Raw genomic sequence first — 23,732 nt, forward strand, 5'->3', positions numbered from 1 at the left:
TGTGGTTCTATCTTCACAATACATCCATTGTCTGACCACTTTTTACCACATCCACTGATACCACACTGGCACTATTAGCTGCCACCAAGATTATTGCAATAGTCTCCTAGCTGGCCTCCCATTTCTGCCCTTGCCAGTGGTGTCTCCTCTCAACACAGCAGCCCGAGTGGCCTGTTAAAACATAAATCATCAGACCATGACCCTCCTCTGTTCCAGTCGGTGCCCAATCAAGAAAACAGAAACCATTCCAGATATTTCCAAGAGAGGAAATATAGGGAATTGGTTACAAAGATTAGTGACTGCAGGTAGCCACTACCACCCCTAGGAAGGAGGAACAAAAGGGAAAATGGTGTTTCAGCGAGCCCACAACCAGAGCCAGTAAAGCAGCTACTGGTGGAAGCAAGCAGCCGGCCAGCATTCCTAGCTGCTGCTGCTGCTGCTCCTGCAGCTGCCCTATGGGAAGGCTGCCGGGAACCCGATTCAGAAAAAGGAAGGCTCTTCCTCCCTCTCCTCTCCCAGTGTCCTGGCGCACCTAACAGGAAGCCAGCGGGCACGGGGGTCCGGAAAGTGTAGTTTGCACGTCTCCTGCCCCAGCAGCAAGGGGGCGGGGGGTTGAAAGGGAGTGGGGAGGGCGGTAACAGAAAGCAGGCTCTATCCACAGCAGGCCCTCACTCAGAGTAAAACCCGAGTTCTCATCGTGGCATCTGAGGGAGGCGCCCCCGCCGTGACACACAAGAACGAACTTTCCCTTCAGACGTCATCCCCGCTGCTGTCCTCATGCTCACCCAGACCAGCCACGCGGGCTCCTTCCCTGTTCTTCAAAGGTGCAGGCGCTCTTCTTCCCGACTCTAGCATTTGCTGTTTCCTCTGCCTGGGATAGTCTTACTCCAGACACCTTCCCAGCTCACTCCCTCAACTCCTTTAGGCCTTTCTTTAAATGACACCTTTTCTTATTTCTTAATTTTTAATTTATATTCCTAGACATCAGTCTCAAGCTGATAAATGGCACCTTTTCAAGGAGCCTCCCTGCACGCTAATTTAAAAATTGCAACCTATTTTTTTTTTTTTACACGGAGTTTCGCTTTTGTTGCCCAGGCTGGAGTGCAGTGGCACAATCTTGGCTCACTGCAACCTCCGCCTCCCGGGTTCAAGCGATTCTCCTGCCTCAGCCTCCCAAGTAGCTGGTATTACAGGCATGTGCCACCACGTCTGGCTAATTTTTTGTATTTAGTAGAGAGGGGGGTTTCACCATGCTGATCAGGCTGGTCTTGATCTCCCGACCTTAGGTGATCCGCCCGCCTCAGCCTCCCAAAGTGCTGGGATTACGGTGCGAGCCACCGCGCCCAGCCTTTTATCCTTTTTAACACCACTATACGTTACATACATGTGTGTGTATATATGTAATGTATGTGTTATATATATAGCTTACTATATATAATTGTATATATTTTGTTCTATAGGCTATATTTATTGCATAAACATATATATTATTCCCATAAATCTATATATTTAGTTGTCTGTATTCCTTCACCAAAATTTAAGCTCGTAGGAGCATTTAGTTTGTTTTGTCTACTGATACGTCCTAGGTGCTCCATAAATACTTGTGGATAGTCAACAATAACATACTGTACACTTAAAAATTCATTAAGAGGGTAGTTCTCATGTTAAGTGTTCCTACCACAATAATAAATGAATACTTGTGAAATGAACACAATAAATGTGATCATTAGTAGGTTATTTATTATGTGATGAAAAACATTAAAGGCTCTTTACAGAAGCTGAGGTTGCTCACACTTCTTCCTCTGGGCAACCTGCATAACCCCACTAAGGCTTAAATTAGATGCCCCTTCTGCATGCTCCAAATGCTCCCTGTAATTATCCTATCCCAGCACTTGTCACAGTGCATTGCAATTATCCATTTATGTATCTATCTCCTCCTCTAAAACTAAGTTCCATGAGATACCAAAGGGATGATGCCTCTCTGGGTAACATGATACATCAAGCACTTTGGAATACTGTCCTGTATGCAGCGGGGCTCAAACAATATTTGTGATGGAATATTCCTGTCGAAAAGCAGAATAGGGCCAGGCGTGGTGGTTCATGCCTGTAATCCCAGCACTTTGGGAGGCCGAGATGGGCAGATCACCTGAGGTCAGGAGTTGGAGACCAGCCTGGCCAACATGACGAAACCCCGTCTCTACTAAAAACACAAAAATTAGCTGGGAGTGGTGGCGTGTGCCTGTGATCCCAGCTACTCAGGAGGCGGAAGCAGGAGAATCACTTGAACCCGGGAGGCAGAGGTTGCAATGAACCAAGATTGCACCACTGCACTCCAGCCTGAGCAACAGAGCGGACTCTGTCTCCCACAAAAAAAAAAAAAAAAAAAGCAGAATACACTCTCAACATCCCTCCTTCCTCTAGTATTCTGAAAAGTCAGAAGAGCCAACAGCTGTGAGAAAACATAAACAGAGGCAGGAGGTATAACAGTTACGGACAGAAGCAAAGAAAGCTGGTGAGCAATATGGTAACTCCTGAGTATGAAAGGACAGGCAAAACTATCATGGCTTCAAAAATATTTTAGTCTTTTTTATTAGAATTATTTATATTGCCTGAAAAGCATTCCATTGTTAAATTATGTTAAACACTGAATATTAGAGAATAACAAACAAATCTTGAGAAATTATTAAGTTATGAAATCAAAATTATTATCACAGAACGCAGCAGGTCTCAAGAGATAAATTTTGCAGTGTTATTCTTAAGGGGCTTGGGGAGTGGGTGTTAGAGCTATAAAAGTTCATTAACAAAAGTATGTTCTAATTTTATAACCAACCTCAAGAGGAAAGAATCATCCTTACTATGCATATTCATGGATAGTAGAAACATTACTGCTAAAAATCAGCCTTGGTTAATTTTTTTCTTTTAGAGATTTCCAGTAGGTAATCTATAAAATACCTGCAGTCCTTTATGAAGAGATCATGGCTAGGTTCTAGACTTAAAGTGGATTTATTTATTTGGTAGTAATTCAGGGGCTCGAAGAAGTTATATCATACACACATATTTGAGCACCAAATTTATCATAAATAACTTTGACTTGGCTTATAACCTCAGTAGCTAGAGGCACACAAAAATGTCTTATCTCATCTTGACTTAAGAAATAGTATTGCTCACTGTCTGCATAAATATTATCCAAACACACCACATGGAAGAGGTTCAGGACTTTGAAAGGGAAGGCTCCTTGGCTTGCCTGTCTCCACAGTGAACATCCCATTTTGCTTGCTGTGGCCTGCTAGTGCGTTCAGCGTTGGCTGTCCCTTTCCTCTTCTGCTTAATCAGAAATTCAGTTTGACTAATAATCACATGAGATGCATTATAAGCAACAAGAAATCAGTTCATCAGAAACCTGCCTTTTTTACTCCTTTCTCACCACATAATTTTGCAAAATAACTCCCAACCTGATGCCTGAAGTGTACATGTATTTGCTCACTGAAGCAAGGAGAAAACTGAGCTAAGTCAAGTGAGATACACTCACACCATCCTGGAAGGATAACTTTAGAACCAGTTTCAAAGCAGACTATAATTCAGAAATGCCCCTGCCACTTAGACCCACACAGAGATGTTACCGGCCTCACAAAATGTCATCAGATAAATGAGTTTTGCCAGCAGTGGGAGTGACTGCAGCCACTGTGGCCTCCTTGTTGGGAGAGGCAGGAGGAGGAGAAGGGGGCGGTTTATTAGAAATAACTTTAGGGAGGGTAAGATAACAGTGGACATGCAAAAGCCATGGGCTATTGATTGCAAATCTGGCAAGGCTGTAGGCCATTCTCATTGCAGGCAGGGCACCTCAGGGCCCGATAGGACTCCTTAAATCTGTTGGCCAGCATCGAGAACTTGCTGCCGTGGCACAGAGAGCAGGTGGCACTGCCCGACCCTCGGCAGTGAAAACAGCTGTCCTCGGGAATATCCCCTTCCTGCAAGAGACAGGTTAGGGTTTAGTCAAAGCAGCAGTTCAAGTCCGTTGTTCACATGCAGGTCAAAACAGCACTAGACTACAGCAAAGGCTGGGGCACAATAGAGGAAAATGCTTCCCACGAATGTCAGTGAGAGAATCATCTGGGACCCAGAATAGTCACAGCAATTTTATCAGAGAGGATTCCCCTGGTGGACACCTCTAAGACAGCATCCAGTGCCACCACACTTCGCATTCCGAGACTTCATGATCTTCATTGCCCTTGTCACTATCTCTGACCTGTTTTTTCTGTAAGCTCCATAAAGGGCAAGGACTTTATTTTCCTTATTGCCAAATACTACAAGTGAACCCTTGTAGCATGCCTGATAGGTGCCAGGTGCTGTTCTAAGTGCTTCCTATATATCATCCATCTAATCCTCACAAAATCCCAGTGAGATAGTGTAAGTATTATTATCCTTGTGTTGCAGATGGGAAAATGAGATACTGAGAAGTTGTTTGCCAATGGTCACACACACAGCTTGAAAAAGGAAGAGGTGGGTTCTCATCTCAGCGATTTGAGCACCAGAATTCATGCTCCTAATGCCTATGTACACAGCCCCTCATTGTAGTTGTCCATAGTAAATGCCCAAGACTGTTCTGTGTGACTGAGAGACTGAGTGGAGAAATGAATGAATCGATAAATGTTACAATCCTTCAAAGCTTAGCTCTGAATGCTTGCAGTACTTATATCTTTATTCTCTTTGAGAGCTAAGGCCCAGTGATTAAGAGCTCTGTACTTTGGAGTTAATAGACTAGGACTGAGGCTATTGTCTGCCATCAGCTGTGCAACTTGAATAGTTCCCTTAGCCTCTCCCAATCTGTTTCTTTATTTATAGAATTGAATAATAATGCTTACCCTTCTGAGTAGCTGGAACATTAAATGAGAGAATATATGTAATGCAATATTATCTGTCAGATCATAGGTGCACCTTCTCCTAAGCCTTGCTAACAAATCTCCAGTTCTTGACTCCCACTCTTCAGAAAATGTTCCTTGGCTATTTTCTTGCTCTCCCCCTTAAAGCTATCTTAAGGAAATTGGTGATCTTGGTACTCCTTATAGACTATGAACCTTCCCAGAAATAAGGGGAGATACTAGATGGAAACCTGCTAAATTCAGTACCAAGTCCTGGCCATTTCAGCTTCTGAAAATCTCAAATCCATCCTGCTTTCTTCATCCCACAACTGCAATCCCAGCCCAATTGCCCACTGACTCTGGCATGAACTGAGTGTGGACCCATGCCTCTGGTCTTGTGGTATGTTCTTCCCACTGATGCCAAGCTTATTAAGTTGCCTGCAGTAGTGATTGTCACATAGAAAGCAATCAGGAAACCTTTTTAATGAACACTTGCCCTCCAGATAAAACCTCAGGATAAAACCCAGTCTCCTTAGCCGATTTAAATTTTTTGTCACTTCTTTCATCAGGATCTTGTTCATGGGCCTCTCTGTACTTGGTCTCCAGGGACCTTTCCCCAATCCCAACGCAGCCAACTCCTGCTTGTCCCCAGAAGTCAGCTTAGCAGCTCTTCCTCCAAGAAGGCTTGCCCACCCACAGCTCTGAACCAGGAGTTCCCCCACCCCCATGGCCACCTGTACTGCCCCTCGCATGACAGGTATCCCATACTCCAATGAAAGTTCCTGTTGATTAGACAGGGAGCTCTCTGGACTTGTACCATTTCATGATCACTTCCCAAACATCTAGTGCAGTGCCTGGCATGCTACTTATGTCAAATGAATAAACAAATGAACAATAATATCTGGAGAACCCTTCCTTTTCTTAAATTCTAGGGACCAACAAGACAGCAGGAGTCCACTGGGTAGCTCTACCCAACTCATTCAGCTTTCTTTTATAACCTAAGAATAAAAATAATCCCTGAAAAGGGAGGCATAAGTTTTGAAAATAGCTCCATCATGCTGCAAATTGCCTAAGAAGATACTAAATTTTATTTATTCTAGATTTAAGGAATGAAAGTAATTACCCAATTGACAAAAACTCAAATCAGGTCTATGTACCCTTTCGTTAATATTTTATTGATTGCTACCATATTTTAGTATATTAACAATGGAGAATTTGTTTTCTTAAAGTATTCAAAATAATACATATTTGCAAAAATATTCTTAAAGCAAATTGCCACGATTCATTTCCTGCCAAATCCATTAGGTTTTATGTTTTGTACTTCATCCCAGTGAGATTTTAATAACATAAGTCCACACTGCGAGGGAAAGTACAGTAAAATCCTACCATAATGCTATACATGTGATCCAAAAATTCATTTGCATAAAACGCCAGATCAGATATTGAAAGATTAATGAAATGACCTAGTAAGCCTTCTGTAGAGAATAAGAACACGTCTTCCATCAAATTATATCTAATGTCATATAGTTCTAGGGTGCACTACATTGTTAGAAGTTTCACTGGAGTTTCCATTCTTATTCTGGGTTACCACTCTCTGACCACGTACCCTCAACATGCTCTTTTTAATCATTCAACTAATTCAGCAAGTATTTAATAAGCACCACTCTATACAAGACTTGTATACTATAAGCCTCTTTCTTCCTTTCTCTGTATCTTTTAAAATTATTCTCAGAAAATATTTAGCAGGATATAGAACATAGTTGCACAGCATAGCTTAGGTTCTAGAACCCAACAGACCCACCAATCCACCTCCACTAGCTCCATGACCAAGAAGAGGGGCCTGATCTTTTACTGCAGACTCCAAGGCTTGTAGAGCCCTGAAGATGGTAACCAGTGCCAATTGAGACTGCATAATAGGGTGGTTATGGTCAAGAGACTGTTCAACAAATGGACCTAGATTTGACTACTGGCTCTAATGATCTCTGGCAAGTTACTTAACCTGAGCCTCAGTTTCCCTAGCTGCAGAATGTGACTATTAATAATATCTACCTCACAGGGTTCTTGAAAAAGTTAAATGAACTGTTGCATGGAGCATTGGTCATGGTGCCTGGCTATCATGAGTCCTCAATAAATGGCAGCTATTATGATTATGATTATGATGAGATGATTATTGCTATTATTTCAAAGTGAGATCACATAAAGCATAAAGAAGCCCAAATGATTTATGGCCTCAAATTCACTGAGCACAAAGCCAAATTTTTCCCTTTCCACCTTTTGCTGTGGCTCGATTCAATTATTCCTATCCACTTCTTTGATAGTTAATACAGAAGCTCAAACCTGGCCGGGCTTTCAGCCTTGCCCTACTCTTTCATCAGATTCTCACTGCTGCCCCGTTCCATCTAACAGAACAAAGAGGCTCTTGGTCAGAAGGGGCTCCTTGATGTTCTTTGACCTTCTCTTTTAAAATAAAACTTGTCTGGGCATTTACTGCATGAGGGATTGGGCAAACAAATAGCAATTTAAAACAGAGTTTAAAGGACAGACAAGTGAAGTATAACCTTTCACAGCAAACTTCTGCTGCACACCTCTGTCCTAGCAGATCTCTCCAAATTGAACTTAAAGGTAATTGTCATATCAGGCTTACTCTTGCTTTTTTATTCAGGCCTGCAGTATGACCTGCCTTTTATCATTTCTGGTCCTCTTCTGAAAATACATGTTCCTACAACTTACAATATAGTAAGATAGATAATAGAATTAAAAAATTTTATAGTGGGAAGGTAGCGCTTTGGATCAACATGTTCGGTCATCTGCCTGCTGCCAGGTTAGGTTCTTTTTTAAAAATTTTTTTGTAAAGACAGGTCTCATTATGTTGCCCAGGCTAGTTTTGAGCTCCTGGGCTCAAGGGATCTTCCCTCCTCTGCCTGGGATTACAAGCATGAACTACCACACCCGGCCCAGGCTAGGTTCTTAATAGTTCTGCATAGAACATGAGAGAAGGTAATGGCCAAAGACTTCTTACCAGCTGGCACTTTGGTCTCAAATTCCAGTATTCTTTCCACAAACATTTAACTAATATTCACTGATTACCTGTTATATGCCAGGCTGTATTTTTCTGATACTGGAACTACAATGTTGCACCCAGCATAAACATGGCCAGGCCTGACCTCATGGAGACCTAATTGGTAAGAGCAAACACCAACCAAATAATCACACAAATTAAAGTAAGATTGCAACTGTGATGAGGGGTGTAAGGTGCCCTGACAGGTCAATCCTAGAGGATTTTTTTCCTCATGGAAGCCAGGGAAGATCCCTCTGAGGAAGTGATGCCTCCTCTGAGATCTCAGAAGCTGAAGGCAAGGTGGTGGGAGTCTGGGGACATTCCAGGCAGAGGGGATTGGCCTCTGGTAGGAAAGAGAAAATAATATATGAGGTATGGAGATAGGGAGATGGGCAGTGTGCCTGGGGCCAAGAGCATGAGAAAAGATGTGTAAGAGATGATGCTGGAGGGGCCAGCAGAGGCCAGGCTACACAGAGCTTTCTAGGACAAGTAAGGAGTTTGCGGTTTTATCCCAAGCAATGAAAAGACACTGAAAGCTTAGAGGGGGTGACTGATATGGTTTGGCTCTGTGTCCCTACCCAAATCTCATCTTGAATTGTAATCTCCATGTGTCAAGGGGGGAACCTGGTGGAAGGTGATTGGATCATGGGGGCGGTTTCCCTCATGCTGTTCTCGTGATAAGTGAGTTCTCACCAGAGCTGGTGGTTTTAAAGCATGGCACTTTCTCAAGCTCTCTCTCTCTCTTTCTCTCCCCTGCTGCCATGTAAGATGTGCCTTGCTTCCCCTTCACCTTCCACCAAGATTGTAAGTTTCCTGAGGCCTCCCCAGCCATTTGGAACTGTGAGTCAATTAAACCTCCTTTGTTTATGTATTACTCAGTCTCAAGTACTATCTTTAGAGCAGTGTGAAAATGGACTAATACAGTGACAAAGGGGGTGACCTAATCAGATTACATTTAAAAATATCTTTTTGAGTGTGGGGGCAGGTTGGAAAGGTACCTGAATGGATGTGAGTGGAACTTTCAGAACCTTTTGCTAGAGTCCCAGTTGCTTATGCTCTAGGGGAAGGGAAGGAGAGGTAGAAAGGAAGAGAGAAAAAAGTAGATTTTAGAGAAACTGTAGAGAGGTAGATAGACTTATGATATGGGAGAAATGAGATAAGAAGGAGCCTTTGGTGCCTCTTGTCTAAGGCCATTACTCAAAGCCCAGTCATGACCTTCTTGTTCTCATCAATTGAACCCTCCCAGAGTAGAGACATCACTCAAGTTCCAGAAAGCCTCTGACCAATTTTTTCATAGCAATCCCAGGAGATTACAGTGAATCCCACAGAAAACATCAAGTCCCAGGAGATGGAATCTAAGAGAGAGAAAATTCATTTATCCAGCTACCCAAGCTTTTAATCTTTTGGCTTAAATGCATCAAAATTGCTTCCTCCACCCCCAACCTCACACTGTGAATTAATGAATATCAGCCCTCCTCCCCCTGGTCTGAGCATGTCTGAGCTATGGTTTCCAAGGTGGTGTGTGCACACTTCTAAGGGGTATGAGAGGAAAACATTGGAATATTTATATTTACTTTTTATCTACAATTAGGCAGATATTAAGCCTTATTAACATTTTTAAAAGAATTTTTATACTAACTTTTAATAAACTTGTGGACACTAACAGCCATATTAGGTCAGGCAGTCACTAGACAAGTGTGGTACCCAAGGGACCCTGGAGTAAGAGTGATGTTCAAATGTTGCTGACAATAGCGTCCAGCTCACTTGTTCACTTTCAGCACATTGCAACATGTTGCAGTTTACTTGTGCCTGGTCTAGTGGATTTACAAAGGATACTCCTTAGTTTTAGCTAAACTAATCTGCCAAATGGAATCATGACTTTACATGATGTCTTCCAGGAGACTATGGATCAAGGATAACACCAATAATAGAAGAACAAGTGAACCCATAAGAAAAGATAGGGCCAGGCCAGGCACGGTGGCTCATGCTTGTAATCCCAGCACTTTGGGAGGCCGAGGCAGTTGGAGCACTTGAAGACAGGAGTTCGGGACCAGCCTGGACAACATGATGAAACCCCATCTCTATTAAAAATTAAAAAAAAATTAGACAGGCATGGTGGTGGGTGCCTGAAATCCCAGCTACTCAGGAGGCTGAGGCAGGAGAATCACTTATCCAGGAGACAGAGGTTGCAGTGAGCCAAGATCACGCCATTGCAATCCAGCCCAGGCAAAAAGAGTGAAACTCCTTCTCAAAAAAAAAAAAAAAGAAAGAAAGAAAAAAGAAAATATAGGGCTGATATTTTTTTCCACCTCTAGAACCAGCTGTTCATAAACCACACTGCACAGTGAAAACAATAAATATTTAATCAGATCTAAAAAGAAGTCAGCCAAAAAATTAAAAATTTAGAGTATCTGAAATATGGACTTACAACTGCTATTGCTAACAATGTACCATTAAAATATAACAAATGTTAAAATTCCTCATATCTTCAAGTTTAGGTATCTTAAGTATTCATATTCAAAAGGTTTTACTTAAGCAGTGCACAGTCAAGCCAGCTTGGAGACCATTGCTGTAGGGCCAGCTCTGAGCAGGACAGTCAAGCTCCCCAACGCACCTGTGTATACCGGTTTTGGGGGAATGTGCTTTCTGCCTCCACCAAAGGTCTGTCGTGCTGGTCCCTGCCTCCATAGCTTTCTTCTTTGTTCATCAGAGACTCTTCCTCAGCCTCCTCTTCCTTCTGGAGAATTTTCCTCACAAAATCTCTTTTGTCCATTGGGGTTCGAATGATTTTCAGGTTATTAGTGTAGATGATTATCTTTCCAAAATCTATAATAGGTAGGGGCTAGAGAAATGGAGAATGAGCATGGAAACTTTACCACCAATCACCAAGTAGAGGGCTGCAGAACCTGTCCAACATACCAGGAAACAGCAGAGAAGGAACTTCTACCACCCAGCATTTTTGATCCCATCAGACCCCAAAGTCACAGTTCATTCCCTGGTCTGTTTGCTCTCTCTAAAAGCCATGAAAGCCAGTTTCCTTCTTCCTGTTGATGGTGACCAATCAAAGCTGAACTACTCAGAGTATGAGAGTCTGGAGGGCAGGGGCTAGAGCTTCTATTTGTACTGCATACCCCAACAGCCAATGCAGGGCTGGGTACAATGAGTGTTTAATAAATACAGAGGGACACTTTTTCGTTTTATATAAATATCTCTCCAATTTTTTATCAGCATAAATAATAATATTAGTAGATACCATTTACTGAGCACTATTTGTGTCTCAGGCATCATGCTAAGCATTTTACCAACATTGCCTCAGTTTCTCCCCAAACATCCCTATGAGGCAGATGCTATAGTTTCCACATTTTAAGGTGAGGAGACTGAGACTCAGTGGGGTTAAGTGCCCCACCAAGGTGACAGAGTTACTCGGGCATTGTAACTAGAATTGGAACCCAAGTCTGTCACCCTAAAGCCCATATTTTTACTACCTATATCACACTATTTAAAAGTATTTTCCCCCCTAAAAAAATACGATCATAATATATACTCTGTTGCAACCTATTTTTTCATTAGCTATATAATATGAAAATCATCTATGCCAATAAATAGACTTCTAAAGCATCATTATTAATAGCTTTTGTTCTCTTGCATGGATTTGTCATGTGTTACTTAATCATTTGCTCAGGAATAAACCTGGACAATACCACAATGCAGTAGAGAGGACTGGAGGGTAACTGTTTAGAAATTACTTTAAATAGAAGACTGCCTGACTGCAGCATCTAAACAGATTTGGTTTATACAGTTCTGTAAGCAGGGCAGAGTATTTCATGCTGAGATATTTAGTTGTGTAGTGTGATTGTGACATACGGGAAAGTCATGTAACCTCTCAACTTCAGTTTGCTCATTTGCAAAGGGGCTGATATCCAGCTGGTAGGCATCACCACAATCAAGCTAGTGATTAAAATACAGAAATGCTTCCATACTGAGTGGTAAACATGTGTTGTCCTGAGACTCCTGAGTGCCCTCCAATTACCCCAGCCTCCCTTCAGGGCCTCTAACATCCCTAAACCTAGTGATGTAAGAGTTAATACTTAGGGACCCAAGTCTCAGTACTCTTCTCCAACACTCTATTGGCTTCTCTGCTGATTGAGCAATGTTCCTGTGGTTAAATATGTTTACTTTCATCCCTGAGGCTAATTATATCAACTTCTGGGGGTGGGAGGTACCACGAAAAACATATAAAATAGTGTTTTTATTTTATATGTTGATTGTCACAATCTGCACACTATGCAGATTGTGAGAACTGTTGCCATTGTTATTATTTAAAATTATTCTTCGGTAGTGCATGCACAATCATACTACACAACTCAATACCTCAGCATGAAGTATTCTGCCCTGCTTATAGGACTGTATAAACCAAATCTATTTATACGCTACAGTTAAGCAGTCTTGTATTTAAAAGATATTCAGCCAAAACCTGGCTTGAGCAAGACTTCAATATTCAGGCTCTCTTTCTTGAAACACCCATGGAGTTTTCAATAATTATTTATTAAGCCACAAGCTTCCTATCTGGCCCGATTTTCTCTCCCTTTCTTCAAGGGATCGTGTAGCAGCTTCCATTTCCTATTGTTTTATGCAGGCTGGATTCTTATTTCACACTCTGGACTATCAGTTTCTGAATATCAGAAGATAAGGATGGTGGTACTTTTCGAAGGTTCCATTTCTACTTCCAGTAATAGCCAATGAGGTTCAGTTACTAGGAAGCTTTTCATCTCTAGAGCTGATTTTTTTCAAAACAAAACTCTCAATATGCTAAGAGAATCTGAGATCACCTACTCCAAACCCCTGTTTCTGAGCTGCTCAATGTCTGAGACACCCAAGATAGCAAGTTTATTTTTTGATGTACCCCAAAGATGGAGGGTCTCAAGTCACTTTTAAGGTGTGTTTAAGTTTTAGTTACCCTGATAGGCAAATTCTTCCTTGTGTCTAAGAAAACTCTCTGGATGTAATGAAAGTTCACGTTATGCGGTTACATCAAATGTCAATGGGGAACACCCACTCTTACATGATAGAGGGCCAGGACAAAGCCAAGAATTTTTCATTTCCTTTCTAGTGCACAGAATGGCAACCTGTGTGATTGAGCACTTGTAAATACTCTTTTGTCTGTGGCAACATGACTAGAGATTATTGATCAGGCACTATTAAATCTTTCCACTGCTCTGTTTTTAAATGCAGAAATGCCTTATTGGGTACTAGAAATTCAGTGGGCTTTGGAGATAGACAGACCTGAGTTCAGATTGTATTAAAATGTTGTTTGACGACTGTATGAGATTTGCAAGTTAGTTAATCCTTATGAACTTCCGTTTTTCCAATCTGTAAAACTCTCATAGAAATGTTGTGAAGATGAAATTATGCAATATGTATAAAGTAGGTGTTCAGTAAATGTTACCTCCCTTCCTTTTCCCTTCCATTTTCTTTGAACCTTATAAACTTCAGTTTTAATTGCTTAAAATATTTTTATTATTTATAACCTTTTTCTCTACCCATCACATAAAATTTAAAAGACTCAACATTTCTTTGATAAGAACCTGCTCGTTATTACAATGGTGGGTAACATTCGCTAAGCACATAAAATGTGCCAGGCACAATGCTAAGAGCTTCTTTTTCTCTCTCTCTCTTTTTTTTTTTTTTTTTTTTTTTTTGAGGCAGAGTCTTGCTCTGTCACCCAGGCTGGAGTGCAGTGGTGCAATCTCAGCTCACTGCAAGCTCCGCCTCACGGGTTCACGCCATTCTCCTGCCTCAGCCTCCCGAGTAGCTGGGACTACAGGCGGCCGCCACCACACCTGGCTAATTTTTTGTATTTTTAGTAGAGACAGGGTTTCACCGTGTTAGCCAGGATGGTCTCCATCTCCTGACCTCGTGACCTGCCCTCCTCGGTCTCCCCAAGTGCTGGGATTACAGGTGTGGGCCACCGTGCCTGGCCTGAGCTTCTTATGTGTTATCTTTCAAAATCATCACAACAACTCTTAAGCAACTCCTTTGATTACCCTCATATCACAATGACGTTGAAGGTCAACAGGGTTAACTAGCTTGTTCGAGCTTACGCAGTAAATGGGTAGGACTGAACATGAAGCTCAGGTTTGACAGGTATCAAAGTCCTTGTTTTTTAAAAAGATATATATATCTTATCATGGTAATCTGTACATAACATAGAATTTACCATTTTAACCCTTTCTAAGTGTATAACTCAGTGACATTAAGTGCATTCACATCACTGTGCAGCCATGACCACCATTCATCTCCAGAACGTTTTCTTCTTCCCAAATTGAAACTCTGTATCCATTAAACAATGACTCTTCTTCTCCCCTGCCCCCAGCCCCTGCCAACCACCATTCTACTTGCTGTCTCTATGATTTTGACTACTCTAGGTACCTCAAATAAGTGCAATCATACAGTATTTGTGTTTTCGTGACTGGCTTATTTCATTTAGTATAATGTCTTCAAGGGTCAACCATGTTGTGCATGTGTCAAAATGGCCTTCCTTTTCAAGACTGAATAATATTGTGTTGTATGTACATACCGCATCTTGTTTATCCATTCGTCAGTCTATGGACATTTGGGTTCTTTCCACCTTTAGGCAATTGAGAATAATGCTGCTATGAACAATGTTGTACATATGTCTGTTTGAGTTCAGAGCCCTTGCTTTGAATTATTGCACTTAATTGCTACCCAATGTGGTCTCATAGCCAATATTTACTAGGAAGTGTTTTACATTTGGATTCGTTATTGAAAAGTCATGACATTAGCTCTCATTTTCTTCTTTTTCATAAATACCACATTGACAAATGATTCCAGGGTGTGCAGCTACATGAATCCATCCTGGCCACTCTCATGCTCAGAAGCTGGCTATGATTGGGATGGGGCACTTGATCAGGAAACAAAGAAAACAGAGATAATGAGGCCAAGCAGGAATCAGACCTTCAACGTGGCCTCTAAAACACATAGAGTACTGTGTTTTAACCAACTGAGCCATGCTGCCATGAAGACTCATTTACCTAGATATATAAATTCTATAGTCCTAGCTACCAGAGAGGCTGAGGCAGGAGGATCCCTTGAGCCCAGGAGTTTGAGATTGTTGTGAGTTATGATCATACCACTGCACTCCAGCCTGGTTGACAGATGAGACTCTGTCTCTAAAAAAAAAAAAAAAATTATACATTTTCCTAAATGCTAAATTTAGCACATGACTTATGAAGATCAAGCAACCCAAAATTTATCTACTGTGGCCTTGTATAAGGTTTGCATGAACTGTGACTTTGTAAATTCTAAATCTACAAATAAGACATAGTTAAAAAGAAATAGTATAAGTACAAGACTAGCCAAGTGCCTAGGACCTAATAAGCACTCAACAAATGGTAGCTATTATTATTATGTAATAATATGGTTCTCTAAAAAAAGGAACATGCCCTAAAGCAAAACATTTGTAGAATCAGAAGATCTGGATTCTTATTCTGACTCTGTACCCAATAACCCTGTAGTATCAGATGGATCCCTTAACAACTTGGCACTCAATTTTTCTCTCTGCAAAATGGGAATGACCATACTTTGGCCTTTCTCCCCAAGGTTATAGTAAAGACCCAATGCCATAGATATAGACAGAGATAGTATGTGAGGACACTTTGTAATGCATACATCACCCCATTAAGATAAGAGGTCATTCATTACAGCCCCTTTTAATATCAAAAACAAGCCTAGTGTTATCTTTGGTAATTGTGAACATGCCCATAATTATACTTTTACCAATGCCAGTAAAGCCAGTAATACATTTGTCTGCAATAGATGTGTTATCTATTCCCTTAGGAAACTAACAATAAAGATAATTCAAGAGTAATTATCTGGCTTTCACACTTTAAAGATGAGAACACATCCTGGTGTGCTATTCATTAATAACGTGGATACATTATATAATTGTATTTTATCTTTTTTAAAAAGGCATTCATGGTCCCACTGACAGCATATATACATCTCCTATGAATTTTTGGATACCAGTGAATGTTTTCCAGGTTCCACCTTAAAAGAAAATCATGTATGGACTTTTGATTATCCATGGTACTGGGAAGTAATTGAAATTCATAGATTAAACACATTTTTCAATCAAACCATTAGCTCAAACTTCTTCCTCACATAACATATCCTCTGGCTGATTTGCGTTTCACCATCCCTTCCCAGGACTCCAACTACCCAGAGCTTATGCTAAGGAGCAATGGAAAGGAAAAATACATAGACAAAGCAGGCAGTAGGAGGAAGGCAATAGGGGTAAAAAACAAGACATGGATAAACTCCAAGCTGAGTAGTTGGCTGGAGTACAATGAGCACTTTCAAATACTCAGCTCTTTCAGGAAACAAAACGACTGCATAATTGTCTAAAACCGCAGTCTGACAACCTGAAAACCACTGCACCTCTATTTAATTTACATTCCAGGAAAACTCAGTCAAAGATCCAATTACAATGTATTACCTTGGATGGAATTTGAATACTATATATGCTCATTGCACTTTGCAATTAGTAGTCAACAAGCGTGTTATTTTTACCCCAGAAATATTCGTCTAATAACAGCTTCCCATTTGGTGCACCAACAGTTCTGGTTGGTACAGGAGGGGGAGCAAGACACAAATCTGAACCATTTAGGAGTTTCTCTAAACACGTTTAGGAAGCCCTACCCTTAAAGCCTATATGCCATGCACAATACCAACCTTATGGTCATTCGCCTTGTAATCGTTGAACCGAGGCTGGCCGCCTGCCAAGGTGTAGGCATTACCCTCTCTAAACACACTGATCCTCTGAGCAGTCAGCTTAGGGGAACACAGCTGGGGCCTGGGGACTTCCCCAGACCCATAAACACCATCCATTGGTTCAAGAGACTCTTGCAGAAAACTGTGAGGGTATTCCTCCTTTGGTGACTCTAATTCCTGCCCATCCTCAAAGACCTGCTTCAATACTCGACCGCTGTAGGAGGAGGAGATTTTAAATCGTACTTTCCGGGGTTTGCCATCACTCTTCTGATTCAGCTTTTTCTCAGGGTCCTCCATCAGCAGAAAGTTGACCCTGTGGTCTCCAGCCTTCCGTGCAGCTGGTGAAACTTGGGCCTCTGAGAAAAAGGCATTTTATTTTCTCTCCTCCTGCATATAATTAATTCAAGTTGTTGCTGGGGTATGGTCAGTTTACAGCAACTGACACCCATACATTAAATATTGATAGACCTTCATGAAAAGGCAGGTGATTCTGGTTTGATGGAGTGGATGGAATATAAGACAAGATTGATTCTTCTCATAATCCCAAGCTCACCATGACTTCACCCCAACCCTAACCTTTCTTAACCTGAGGATGAAGAAGTTTATTTAGACTGAACATGTGCCAATTCAATAAGGATCAGACACTCAATTAGTTAACAAGTGTCTTCTTATTGTTAGCAATGACAATTAAAATCTAGTGAGCATTTCATAAGTACCAAAGATTGTTACATGCATTATTTTATTTCATCCTCACAATAACCCTACAAAGAAAATCTTATCTTTGTTTTACACAGGGGAAAGTGAGGCTTAGAGCCACTTGTCATTTATCTTCATCATTTGTCTGCTCTATTACACCTAAGTAAGTGACAGAGCAGGGATTTGAACCCAGATCTATCTGACTCCAAAACTCAAGATCAGCCCACATAACCAGAAGTTTTCCAGTTCTGGTTCTAGAAGAGGGAATGAGGTCCCAGATACAGTGGAGGTTCTTGGGGGCTGCTGCTAAGAACAGGAGAAGGCCGAGGGTCCTGGATTCTGGGCCTTCTCCCCCTACGCTAACCAGAGCACCTCCACTTGGTATGTATTTTATATTTAAGATTTCATTTGCAAGCACAAGTCCCCATTGCCTGTTGGACTTCGTAAATGCCTGACACTGAACTAGTGGCTGGGGTGAATAGCACAGAAGCGTGTGACCTGGGCCTGAGAACAGTCCTACAATCCCATACAGACCTAACACAGGTGAAATAATAACCTCATGCTTAGAGAGCAAACTGCCCACAGCTGAATCCCAGAATAGCCACTCTGGGAAGGAAGTGGTCTCTAAGGAGACAAGGATGGAAGAAGGTTTGTAAAGAAAAGGGCCCTTGGGCTGGGTAGAAAATGGTAGGTTGGATGTGAGGAGCTGAAAGTGGAGTAAAGCCTTTCTCCCTGTCTTTGCTACCAGCATCACCATTTACTGAGTTACCCAAATTGACCCCTCCTATTCCCCTACAGCCATTCGCTTGGATTCTTTTTTTTTTTTTTTTTTTGAGACGGAGTCTCACTCTGTTGCCAGGCTGGAGTGCAGTGGTACGATCTCGGCTCACTGCAACCTCCACCTCCTGAGTTCGAGCAATTCTCATGCCTCAGCCTCCCGAGTAGCTGGGACTACAGGCACACGCCACCATGCCCAGCTAATTTTTGTATTTTTAGTAGAGATGGAGTTTCACCATGTTGGCCAGGATGGTCTCAATCTCTTGACCTCGTGATCCGCTTGCCTTGACCTCCCAAAGTGCTGGGACTACAGGCATGAGCCACCGCACCCAGCCCATTCACATGGATTCTTTCACCACTGCCTTCTTTCTTCTACCCCTATCACCCTGGCCCTAGGGCAAACCCTCATCACTTTGATTTTTAAAGTTGCAGCTGTCTCCCAAGGACTTCCCTACTCACCCCCAATTCCATTCTCCATATTGATGTGAGAGCAATAGTCCAAAACAACAAATCCACAGGTGTCAGTCTCTTGCTGAAAAATCTTTTCTAGTGCATCAGGGCTTAAGTCTTAACTGTTCCATGTGACAGGCAAAGCCCCTCAAAAACCAGCCTCACCTTCCTTCCTTTCCAGCCTTGCCCTCTGTCACTCTTCCAGGGGCTGCCTGGGATTGGTGTTCCAGTTACACCAACAAGCTTACCCATTTCTCAAACCCACAAGTTTCTGTCTCTTATCCAGTACTCTGTCTCCTGATTTAGAGTGTCAAACTTCCATTCCTCCTTCAAGTCACACCTCAAATGTCACTGCTTCTGGGCAGCCTTCCCACTTTCCCCAGGGAGAGTGCCATGGGACTTTCGGACCTACCGCCATTCAGGTGCTTCTCACTTTCCCTTGCCCTTCCTATTTTTCCCTCCATTCAACTGTGAACATCTTGCAGTCAGAAGTTGTCCTTACCATCTGTCTATTCCCAGTGTTTATCAAAGTGCCCAGTACATAATAGAACTCAGTAATTGTTGAATGAATGACTTCAAGTGAGAGAAACCAAATACACAAAGCTTTTCAAAAAGGAATTGAGCATATTTTGTATAGAATAGTGAAGAGGTGGCTGGGCGCGGTGGCTCATGCCTGTAATCCCAGCACTTTGGAAGGGCCGAGGCAGGTGGATCACGAGGTCAAGAGATCAAGACCATCCTGGCCAAGAGAGTGAAACCTCATCTCTACCAAAAATACAAAAATTAGCCGGGCGTGGTGGCAGGCACTTATAGTCCCAGCTACTCGGGAGGCTAGGGCAGGAGAATCACTTGAAGCCAGGAGGCAGAGGTTGCAGTGAGCCAGGATTGCACCACTGCACTCCAGCCTGGTGACAGAGCGAGACTCCATCAAAAAAAAAAAAAAAAGAATAGTGAAGAGGTAGGATCAGAAAATTTTTTTTTTAATCTACCTTTCTACTAAGGAGAGGTGTCACAGTTGTAAATTCCCTGTGTAACTGGTACAGAAATAGGTGGGAGAGAAGAACTAGGGAAACAATGTTTAAAGAAAAAGAAAGATACACTTTTCATAACATTGTAACTCCCCCAGGATGCAGAGTTGTCTGGGACATACCATCAATGAATCACAGGAGACTGAGACCTTGAACTCTCAGCCCTCATGGCAGCCAGGTGTCCCCCAGGACTACATTAGCCTTATTCATTTACTTCACTGTATAGAACAATATCAAGCTGGGCATGGTGGCCCACATCTGTAATCCCAGCTACTCAGGAGGCTGAGGTAGATGGGTTGCTTGAGCCAAAGAGTTTGAGACCAGCCTGGGCAACAAAATGAGACTTTGCCTCTACAAAATGTTTTTTAAAAATTATCTGGGCATGGTGGTGTGTGTCTGTAGTCCCAGCTACTCAGGAGGCTGAGGCAAGAGGATTGCTTGAGCCCAGGAGTTTGAGGCTAAAGCTGGCTACAATTATGCCACTGCACTCCAGCCTGGTTGACAAAGTGAGACCCTATCTCTTAAAAAATTGTATGTATATATATATATATATATATATATACACACACACACACACACACACAAACACACACATATAAATGTAACAATTATTATTTTCCTTTTTTTTGTGTGTGAGACAGGGTCTTGCTCTGTCGCCCAGGTTGGAGTGCAGTGGTGCAACCTTAGCTCACTGCAACCTCTGCCTCCTGGGCTCAAGCAATCCTCCCTCCTCAGCCTCCTGAGTAGCTGAGACCAAGTCATGCAACAATTATTATTTTCTATGTGTGCCATGCCATGAAAAAGATTGGGAACTCCTAACTAGAAGAATATTTTCTTCTATCTCTCCCAGGAAACAAATATTAATAAATAACCAATAGCCTATCTTCATCTAGAAAAACCAGTGAGCTGACTTCCACAACTACTTGTCAAGTAAACATTTTCAATTGCCCCAAAATGAATGTCAGTAACAACAACAAAAACAAAGCTGGAGGTGAGTTTTCCAAGTAACATTTCTTCAACACTTTTTTATGCCATTTCCCATGTTCACAGACAGATTTTCAGTGAGCCAACCTAAAATCATGGGAAGTTTTGAAACAACCATGTTCATCTGAAAATTTTCAGATGTTGGTGTTTCCAGAATAGTCACAAATACACTTCAAGAAGAAGAACAAATTGATAAATCGAAAGCAGTTTTGGCAGTATTATCAAAAGCCTTAAAAATATTTATATCCTTGAAACCTCCTAAGAAAGAAAATACTGTAGCTCCATATATCCAAAGAAATCATGGCAAAATGCTAATATCAGTTGACTCTGGCAACTGGGTGGAGGATTTTGAGTGTTTTTTTTTTCTTTCCCAGTTTAATCATATTTTACTTGTCTGTGATAAGTTTGTCTTACTTTGATAAGCAAGAATAAAATAAATGAAAAAAATCCATTGTTTTCTACCCAATTATTTCTCTTCAGAAAATCATTTTAAAGAAAGAAAGATATTTATTTAAAGATACTCCCCTAAATATTATTCATACTGGGAAAAAAATTGAAAACAACTTAAATGTTCAACAATAGGAATGTCACAATATGAAAAATTATGTAGACATTTTTAAAAGGTTAACAAAAAAAAGGAGAGGAGACACTTGTCCTTAGTAGAAAGGTCGATTAAAAAAAAAATCTTCTGATACTACCTCTTCACTATTCTTTTTTTTTTTTTCAGACAGAGTCTCACCCTGTTGCCAGGCTGGAATGCAGTGGTGCAATCTTGGCTCACTGCAACCTCTGCCTCCCAGGTTAAAGTGATTCTCCTGCCTCATATGGAAATAATAAGAAAATAATATGGAAACAGATTTATGATACAAATTAAGTAGGAAAAGATATAACAGATTTTATGTTCTGTGACATAGAATTTATATTATAAAACTGTATAGAAGAGATCTGTTCCAAGATGGCCGAATAGGAACAGCTCCAGTCTGCAGCTCCCAAAGTGATCAACGCAGAAGACATGTGATTTCTGCATTTCAAACTGAGGTACCTGGTTCATCTCATTGGGACTGGCTGGACAGTGGGTGCAGCCCATGGAGGGTGAGCCAAAGCAGGGCGAGGCATTCCCAGTAGGGGCCGACAGACACCTCATATAGGTGGGTGCCCCTCTGGGATGAAGCTTCCAGAGGAAGGATCAGGCAGCAATATTTGCTGTTCTGCAATCTTTGCTGTTCTGCAGCATCTGCTGGTGATACCCAGGCAAACAGGGTCTGGAGTGGACCTCCAGCAAACTCCAACCGACCTGCAGCTGAGAGACCTGACTGTTAGAAGGAAAACTAACAAACAGAAAGAAATAGCACCAACATCAACAAAAAGGACGTCGTCTACACCAAAACCCCATCTGTAGGTCACGAACATCAAAGACCAAAGGTAGATAAAACCACAAAGATGGGGAGAAACCAGAGCAGAAAAGCTGAAAATTCCAAAAACCACAGTGCTCTTCTCCTCCAAAGGATCACACCTTCTCACCAGCAACGGATCAAAGCTGGATGGAGAATGACTTTGATGAGTTGACAGAAGTAGGCTTTAGAAGGTTGGTAATAACAAACTTCTCCGAGCTAAAGGAACATGCTCAAACCCATTGCAAGGAAGATAAAAACCTTGAAAAAAGGTTAGACGAATGGTTAACTAGAATAAACACTGTAGAGAAGACCTTAAATGACCTGATGGAGCTGAAAACCATGGCATGAGAACTTCATGACACATGCACAAGCTTCAGTACTTGATTCAATCAAGTGAAGGAAAGGGTATCAGTGATTGAAGATCAAATTAATGAAAAGAAGTGACAAGACAAGGTTAGAGAAAAAAGAGTAGAAAGAAATGAACAAAGCCTCCGAGAAATATGGGACTATGTGAAAAGACCAAATCGACATTTGATAGGTGTACCTGAAATTGATGGGGAGAATAGAACCAAGTTGGAAAACACTCTGCAGGATATTATCCAGGAGAACTTCCCCAACCTAGCAAGGCAGGCCAACATTCAAATTCAGGAAATACAGAGAATAACACAAAGATACTCCTCGAGAAGAGCAACCTCAAAACACATAATTGTCAGATACACCAAGGCAGAAATGAAGGAAAGAATGGTAAGGGCAGCCAGACAGAAAGGTCAGGTTACCCATAAAGGGAAGCCCATCAGACAAACAGTGGATCTCTTGGCAGAAACCCTACAAGCCAGAAGAGAGTGGGGGCCAATATTCAACATTCTTAAAGAAAATTTTCAACCCAGAATTTCATATCCAGCCAAACTAAGCTTCATAAGTGAAGGAGAAATAAAATCTTTACAGACAAGCAAATGCTGAGAGATTTTGTCACTACCAAGCCTGCCTTACAAGAACTCCAGAAGGAAGCACTAAACATGGAAAGAAATAACCAGTACCAGCCACTGCAAAAACATGCCAAATTGTAAAGACCATCAATGCTATGAAGAAACTGCATCAATTAACAGGCAAAATAACCAGCTAACATCATAATGACAGGATCAGATTCACACAAAACAATATCAACCTTAAATGTAAATAGGCTAAATGCCCAAATTAAAAGACACAGACTGGCAAATTCGATAAAGAGTCAAGACCCATCAGTGTGCTGTATTCAGGAGACCCATCTCACGTGCAGAGACACACATAGGCTCAAAATAAAGGGATGGCGGAAGATCTACCGAGCAAATGCACAGCAAAAAAAAAAAAGCAGGGGTTGCAATCCTAGTCTCTGACAAAATAGACTTTAAACCTACAAAGATCAAAAGAGACAAAGAAGGCCATTACATAATGGTAAAGGGATCAATTCAACAAGAAGAGCTAACTATCCTAAATATATATGCACCCAATACAGGAACAACCAGATTGATAAAGCAAGTCCTTAGAGACCTACAAAGAGACTTAGATTCCCACACAATAATAATGGGAGATTTTAACACCCCACTGTCAATATTAGACAGATTAATGAGACAGAAGGTTAACAAGGATATCCAGGACTTGAACTCAGCTCTGCACCAAGCGGGCCTAATAGACATCTACAGAACTCTCCACCCCAAAT

The 23,732-nt window shown here is 41.6% G+C and overlaps 1 protein-coding gene across 1 annotated transcript; it reads right to left on the reverse strand.

Moving 5' to 3' along the window:
- Positions 1 to 1,937: 1,937 nt before the first annotated feature.
- Positions 1,938 to 17,050, reverse strand: GRXCR2 (glutaredoxin and cysteine rich domain containing 2). The gene is made up of 3 exons (XM_003829089.4): positions 16,669 to 17,050; positions 10,532 to 10,759; positions 1,938 to 3,968 (listed from the first exon to the last, which is right to left on the reverse strand). Exons 1-3 carry the CDS (start codon positions 17,002 to 17,004, stop codon positions 3,786 to 3,788), a joined length of 747 nt encoding a protein of 248 aa, XP_003829137.1. The 5' UTR covers positions 17,005 to 17,050; the 3' UTR covers positions 1,938 to 3,785.
- Positions 17,051 to 23,732: the final 6,682 nt, after the last annotated feature.

The sequence above is a fragment of the Pan paniscus genome, chromosome 4 (genome assembly GCF_029289425.2).
Source record: "Pan paniscus chromosome 4, NHGRI_mPanPan1-v2.0_pri, whole genome shotgun sequence".
NCBI lineage: Eukaryota > Metazoa > Chordata > Mammalia > Primates > Hominidae > Pan > Pan paniscus.